Source organism: Corvus moneduloides, chromosome 8, assembly GCF_009650955.1.
Source record: "Corvus moneduloides isolate bCorMon1 chromosome 8, bCorMon1.pri, whole genome shotgun sequence".
NCBI classification, from domain to species: domain Eukaryota; kingdom Metazoa; phylum Chordata; class Aves; order Passeriformes; family Corvidae; genus Corvus; species Corvus moneduloides.
The window spans coordinates 13305826-13312937 of record NC_045483.1 but is presented as its reverse complement, the minus strand read 5'-3'; the positions used below and the strand labels follow the sequence as shown (position 1 = coordinate 13312937).

Sequence of the window (7112 nt, the reverse complement as noted above, 5' to 3'; positions counted from 1 at the left end):
GACATTTTGAATAACCTGGTAGCAGAAATTAGCAGGAGGGAGAAATAGAAGAAAAAAATTTTAAAAAAATCTCGGAGGGAAGAAAAAAAAGATACAGCCGGATATTTTTCGGTTTGTTTTGTTTTCGATTATTATTGTTTTTCACTATACTGTATTATCCTGATGCAATAAAGGCTGGTTTGTAATGTAATTTAAAAATATATATGTCCAAACAAATAGCAGGGCCAGAATATGACAAGTGCATTCAGCATTATAATTCAACTGGGCTCCACCTCCATACCGCCTCCTAATTAATGGGTCTCCGAACTTGCAAAAGCCTGCATTGGACAGAGAGAGAGAGAGAGAAAGAGAGAGAGAGAGAGGGCGAAAAGTGTCATTGAAGATAATTGATTACCTCCCAATCAACAATAACTTGTTAGCAATAGTCAATTACCCCATCTCTTCTCGCTTCTTTCCCCCTGGTCCGAGGTCTCGGTGAGAGGGCTGCTCTTCCCCTCGCTGAAGTCTGCTTTTTCTTTTTCTTTTTTTTTTTAATTATTTTTTAAAATTATTTTGGGGTGGGTATTCGCTTGGGGTGGGGGGGGGGCAGGGAAAGTGCTGTGATTTGGGGTGTTTCTTAAAATAGCAGCCAGAAAGAGAAAGAAAGAGGAGAGACGGGGGGGAGAGAGAGAGAGAGAGAGAGAGAGAGAGAGGAGACAGAGAGGAGGGGGAAATCTCCGACCCAAAACCTTGGGACAAGAGGTACGGCAGGACCACCTCTCGGCGAGGGACCGACGGCAGCTCCGCTCCGCGCCCGCCCGCCGCCCTGCCCGCCCGGCCCGCCGCCCGACGTGGCTCTCCCCGAGAGGACCCGGGGCTCCTCCGCCGGAGTTGGAGGTGGGCTTCAACTTTTCCTCGCTGTCTTCGCCGCCGTCACCCCGCGGTCCCGCCGGGGGCTTCTCCCCGCGGCAGCGCATCCCCTTTGCGGGTGGGGAAGGCAGCCCCGTGCAGCCCGGCCCCACCATGACTTCCAAAGAAGAACCCAAGCCCTCCTCGGGGGAAGAACGGCGGCGGAGCCCCTTGGATCACCTCCCACCGCCGGCCAACTCCAACAAGCCCCTCACCCCCTTCAGCATCGAGGACATCCTCAACAAGCCCTCGGTGCGGAGGAGTTACACCCTCTGCGGAACGGCCCACCTCCTCTCCGCCGCCGAGAAGCACCCTCCGGCCGGGCTGCCCCTCTCCGGCCGGGCGCTGCTCTCCCAGACCTCGCCCCTCTGCGCCCTGGAAGAGCTGGCCAGCAAGACCTTCAAGGGACTGGAAGTCAGTGTGCTGCAGGCGGCCGAAGGTAAGCCGCTCGCAGAGTGGGGGGATCCTCCAGCGGGTGGGTGCCCCGCTCCTCCCCACGGCCTGGTTTTCCTTCTCTCCTCGTCCCCCGCCATCTCCCAGGGTGTCGCATGGGGCGGGATGGCGGGTCCCTGGGAGGCCGGTACCCGGCAGCATCCTCCCCCCGTGGCCCTCGGGGTGCGGGAGCGGGGACTCTGCCCTGCTCTCTCCAGATACCGACGGGGCAGGGGGTGTGGGGTCCGGGGGCTCGGGTCGGGGTGGACACGGGAAAGCGGGGACAATCTGGCGGCTCGTCGGCAGGCCGGGACGGGATGACCATCTTCGGTCAGCGGCAAACGCCGAAGAAGCGTCGGAAGTCGCGGACGGCCTTCACCAACCACCAGATCTACGAGCTGGAGAAGCGGTTCCTCTACCAAAAATACCTGTCGCCGGCGGACCGGGACCAGATCGCCCAGCAGCTGGGGCTCACCAACGCCCAGGTCATTACCTGGTTCCAGAACCGCCGCGCCAAGCTCAAGAGAGACCTGGAGGAGATGAAGGCCGACGTGGAATCGGCCAAAAAGCTGGGCCCCAACCCCGCCGTGGACATCGTGGCCTTGGCCGAGCTGGAGCCCAGCGCCGAGGGAAGGGGCAAGGCACGGCCCGGGTCCCCGCCGCCGCCCCCCGCCGCCGCCCGGGAGTCCGGCGCTCCGCCGCCGCCCCGCCCCGCCTCGCCCCCCACGGAGCGGCCCCGCAGCCGCCGGGACAGCGAGGAGGAGGAGGAGGAGGAGGAGGAGGACGTGGAGATCGACGTGGATGACTGAGGGGCGGCCGGCGTCCCCCACCATGTCCCTCCCCCCCCATCCCGACAGCTCCAAACCGGCACCCTCAGCCCCCCATCCCGGCCCCGGCAGCGCGGCGGGGCGGCTGCTCCCCTCGGTCGGAGCAATAAGCAATAGAACCCCACCATAGACACACACACACACCCCCCGATTAACTTAGGGTAGAGTCGATATCCCTCCGCCTGCCACATCTTCGGAACGGTGCAATTACGGACGGCTTCTGTATAAATATTTAAACGTATATATTGGATTTTTTCCTTCCCCCTTCTTTTTGAGGTTTTGATTTTTTTTTTAATAGCTATCAGTGATGATTATTTTGTCTATAAGGGAGACGCGTAACCTTGGAATAAACCTGGCTTCCAACAGATGTTTGGAAAAGCAGTTGTTTTCAAAGACTTCCGAAACAAACCACTTTAGAGAAGATTTAAGTGAGGCTTAAAACGGCAACAGCAAAAAATTAGCCGCTTTCCTTTCCTTGCATGTTTCAGATGTGCACGAACTAATTTTTTTTTTCCTTTTAAAATATATTTTTTTTCTTTCGCAATCTTGGGAACTTGGGGCTGGGTTATAATGCAAGTTGAAAAATATATACTTTCTTTTTTTCCTAGAGCATAGAGATTTGTCTCCAATGCAATTTCTGCCTCATTTTACCAATTAAAAGCTATTTTTACCATTTTCTGCTATTGTTGTGCTTTTATTAAAAAGCTGCCTTTCGTATTTTTGATATGAAGGTGGTAACAAAAAAAAAAGAAAAAGAAAAAAAATCCTAGAATTATTTTTTACTCTTTTTAGAATTTTTTGCATGCTATGGAAATAAAAAAGGACAAATCCCAAAATCAATACATTTAAATATTACACTATAAATTTAAAAAAATGTACAGATTTAAGACCTGTTTTTGTTTGAATTGTACAAATTTTAAAAGGCCTGCTATTTAAGTTCCGATAGGGACAATGTCGTTTTATTTACTGTCTCTTAGAATTGTACAGATAGCTCTTTTTTCCGATACAATAAAATCTTTACCATTTTAATATACTTTTTAACGTCCTTCATTTGTGACCGAAAAAACACCCCGCCGGTCCGAGGTTACGCCAGACTTTTCCCCCACAGGAATCTCCCATCCCGTTTGCATTTAAAGTTACTCTAAGAGCAGTACCTGCGAGAAAAAATGACGGGAAAGGAGAACACAAGTAAGACCAATATTATTATTTAATTTTTTTCCTAAGTCTAGTGCCAGGCAGAGTTTAGCAAAGGAAGAACGCGGAGCATCGATAAGGCCGGAGGTGCGGACAGTGCTTCCCGGGCGCGGGGGATGCGCGGCGGCGGCAGGAGCGTGGAGGGGCGAGCGGGACCACCGGGACCCCGGGACCGCTCCGCTGCTCCTGCCGTCAGCAGGGCATTTCCAGCCCGAAACTGGAGGGGAAAAAGAGGGGCAGAGAAAAAAAATAGAAAGAAAGAAAAAGCAAATCCGAGGGGGAGCAAGGAGTTATCAGCGATACAGACAAAAGGAGCGGGGTGTGCTGCGGGGGGAGCTGCCCTCCTCCCGGCGGGCCAGGCCTCCCGCTTCTGGGCAAAAGCTGCCATGGGGAAACGGGGATGGAAAATGTTGCGTTTCCTCCCTTTAAATCTTTTTCTTTTAATTTCCTCCCCCCTCTTTTTTTTTTTAATTTCTTTTTTCTTTATTTTTTTCAGTCAAAATTAAAGCTCTGGTGAATGTGTTTTCTCTTGGCAGCGTGACTTGCCTTTGGAGTCGAGCAACGTGTGTTTCTCCCTATTCTTTGCAAAATTTATGTGAGAAAGGCAAATCTGGTGTACAGTGGTGGAGTCGGCAGAGAAGTGTCCAGATAAGACGGGGTTGGTTTGTGGGTTGGATTTTTTTTTTGGTCCAGTTTCTCCGAGGCTAAATAAATCTTTCTCCTCTTTGAGAATGGATGGGGTTGTAATTTTTAGCGTAAAGCATGAAAACTGGGGACAAATGAGCCCTCTTCTCTGAAGTGACAAGCGACAATGGAGCATATACAGCCTCCTGCGGTTCGCCATGCTGAAACAAGCGTGCCCCTCCACAGCAGAGAGAAGCGAGCGCTTGGAGACCATATGGTTTTTGAATTTTCTTCACAATTTCCAGACAATTTGATGGATTAGGTTAACCCTCCCTTCCACTGTTTAACTCCACAACAATGGGAGCAGAGCTGTTCTCCCTTCGTCGGGGCATCTGTGCGCTTCTATTCTTTTTTCTTTCTCTCTTGGTATTTGGAACAAGCCTATGAATTACAATGAAATTCACTTTTCTTTAGTATTATTTGGAAGAGCACTTGTTTTCCGCCACCTCCCGCCCCCACTCCGCCATCCCCTCTTTTTTCTTTTTTCTTTTTTTTTTTTTTTTTAACCTCCGAATGATAGCTTTGACTTCGGTCCAGATCGCTCGGAAAGCCTTCAATCTTGTCCTTAAGTGTTTTTATGCTAAACAGGGAAATCGTAAATGCTGAGAAACTGTGACATTTATGTGAAGATCTAGTTAAAGGGCTTTATTTGTTTTCTTTATCTGTTTTTTTCCCCCGTTCCCTCTCCTGTTCCCCCTCCTCTCCTGTCCCCTCCCTCCCCCCAGTCTTTTATTCTTTTGTCTTGGAATGGATTTAATGAGGCTGCAAACAGTACAATTCACTATAACCAAGAAATAAAAAAAAAAAAAAAAAAAGCCAAAAGTGGCTGGGTGTATGGAAAACAGGCTGGGAGTTAATTTGGGTTTCTGATCTATTGACTTCTGAGTGCAAAGAGAAGAGATGCCGGGCAGTCTTGCACCCGCAGAACTTTACCACACGTGGCTGGGGCGGGTTAGTAAATAAAGCCTCCACCTGAAGATTTGCAGCCTGTTAATTTGGCTAGCCCCCCATTTCCAAGTAACTGGGGTTTTGGCTGTTTAATCTGCGTATTGACAAACAAAAGCTGCTGTTTTGGTTTTTGTTAAGCTTAAAACTGAAGCTCTGCCTTGTGCCCTTCGTTTGTCATCCAGTTTGAAATGCGCCGTTCCCTGGGATCACCTACCTGAGTAGATCTATTGCTCGGGGTTTGCTCTCCCTCGAATTTTAGATACAACACTGCTTTTTTTCTTTTCAGTGGTTTGTGGTTTTTTCTGGTTTGTCTTTTTTTTTTTTTCGGGGGGAGGGGGTGGGACTGTTTTTTGTTTGTCGGTTGGTTTGGGTTTTTCCCCCCGCAGCAGCAGTAGGGACGCGCTGACAGCGCTGAATCCTGCCCTCTGGGCTGACCCAGCCGCAGTCCTTCCCGGCCCATTCGGAGGACTGCTGCCAAGGACGCGGCATGGAACCCCCCCTGCCCGCCCCAGATTCCCAGATTTAACCCAAACTAAGGATCTCCGGATCTGCCCCGCCGACCCAGGGGCCGCCGGCCGCTCCCCTCGTGTCCAGCGCTGTCCCGGAGAAGGAGGGAGGTGGGCCGAGACCCCCAGCTGGAACTTACTGGCCGGGGACACCTGGGGCAGCGGTCTCCTTGCCTGGCCTTCAACCTGCCCCCAGTACTTCCTGCACGGATTCACAGCAGGGGGCAGAGCCCGTCCCTTTCCCCACCTCGGGCAAAGCCGCAGCGTTTCGGAGCTTCTCGCCCCCAGCCCGGTGCTCCGTCCCCTGGGCACCGGCTCACCGCGGTTCGCCCTGTGAAAAGGTGGGCATGGGGCAGGGGGAGAGACAGGCCTTTCCCAAATGATTACTGACAGGAAAGATAAAGGCGTCCATCTGCTTAAACACCCCGGGTCCTAGCCCGCGGAGGTGAAAACTAGCAATTGGCAAAAGGGTGTGCGGGAACGTGGAAGCGCCTTGAGGGAGCGAGCTGGAGGCCCAGCGGTCCCTCATCACCCGCCCCGTCGGGGACTGCTCTGCCCCGTGTCCCCCGCGTCGGGGCGGGCGCGGGCACCGGGTGCGGGCAGGTGCGGGCAGGCGCAGCGCGGGCGTGGCGACTCCCGAGGGTCTCGGTCCAGCCCGCACCTCGGCCACCGCTGTTCCCTCCCCGGCAGAAACCCCATTTCCCAAACGCAGGAGCCGGACATGCGTGTGCCCCCACCCCCCCCATCCTCCCGCCCCTGCCATACCCATCCTTCATCCCCAAACTTGACACTGCCTTAGATTTCGTTTGGAGGTGTGAAGGGAGCGGGAGGGGAGGAGGCGGTGGGGGGTGTTGTCTGCGTGGAAAAGCCACTCTTTAGTGTTTGCGGGGGGGAGTTAAGCTTTTTTTTTTTTTCTGAGAGGGGTGGAGAAGATCCATATCTGATCTTGTTCACTTCACACAAGGCTCCCAGACGGAGAATAAAGCCCCCTTCTGAATTATCCAACAGGGTTGAAGCAGGTTGAGTCAGTGAAATTCAGTTCCTTATTTTATGAGGTGTCAGAGCTGATGTCGAATATGGCAACGATAACTAATACTACAGTCTGAGGGACCAGAACGTGGTAATTAATCCCAAAGACTTAAGTGTATTTTAGTTCAGGAGAAAAAAAATCACTAATTCAATCGTCCGGAAAATTGAAGTTTGATGCATGAGTCTCTGCTGAAAGGAAAGGTTTTTCCTTCCCGATTCTGGGGTTGGGGCAGGAATCGCAGCCTGTCTCCTCCGCTCCCCAGAAAGGCCCCTGTACAGGGCCACTGCCCTCCCGCCCCCCGCCTGGGGCACACGGGGGACCGGCAGGCTGAGGGATGGGGATGGCACAGGGCTCTCCCCATTTCCTCAGCATCCCACACCGTCCTTCCCGCCCACCCCCCGCAGTAAACACTAAACATTCGTAGCCATATCGCGACCGCTCCCTTGTATCGCGACATGCGGAAAGGCTGTCGGGCAGCACGGCGCGTCCCAGCCGCTCCTGGCCTCCCACTGTCCCCGTACCTACGGCAGTGGGTCCGGGGGGGCATCAGTATTTTGCCTGCCAGCCAACCCCACACCCACACCCTCTTCCCCCGCTTTCGGC

General features: G+C 53.0%; 1 protein-coding gene across 1 annotated transcript; it reads left to right on the top strand.

Moving 5' to 3' along the window:
• Nucleotides 1-988: 988 nt before the first annotated feature.
• Nucleotides 989-2886, top strand: LBX1 (ladybird homeobox 1). The gene is made up of 2 exons (XM_032116855.1): nucleotides 989-1327; nucleotides 1627-2886. The coding sequence occupies exons 1-2, from the start codon at nucleotides 1003-1005 to the stop codon at nucleotides 2127-2129; spliced, it is 828 nt and encodes a 275-aa protein (XP_031972746.1). The 5' UTR covers nucleotides 989-1002; the 3' UTR covers nucleotides 2130-2886.
• Nucleotides 2887-7112: the final 4226 nt, after the last annotated feature.

Excerpts from the sequence above, each read along its gene's own strand:
- LBX1 (XM_032116855.1), top strand. The coding sequence starts at position 1,003 with ATGACTTCCAAAGAAGAACCCAAGCCCTCCTCGGGGGAAGAACGGCGG. Across the intron at positions 1,328-1,626 it reads TGTGCTGCAGGCGGCCGAAG|GCCGGGACGGGATGACCATC; the intron begins GTAAGCCGCTCG and ends GCTCGTCGGCAG.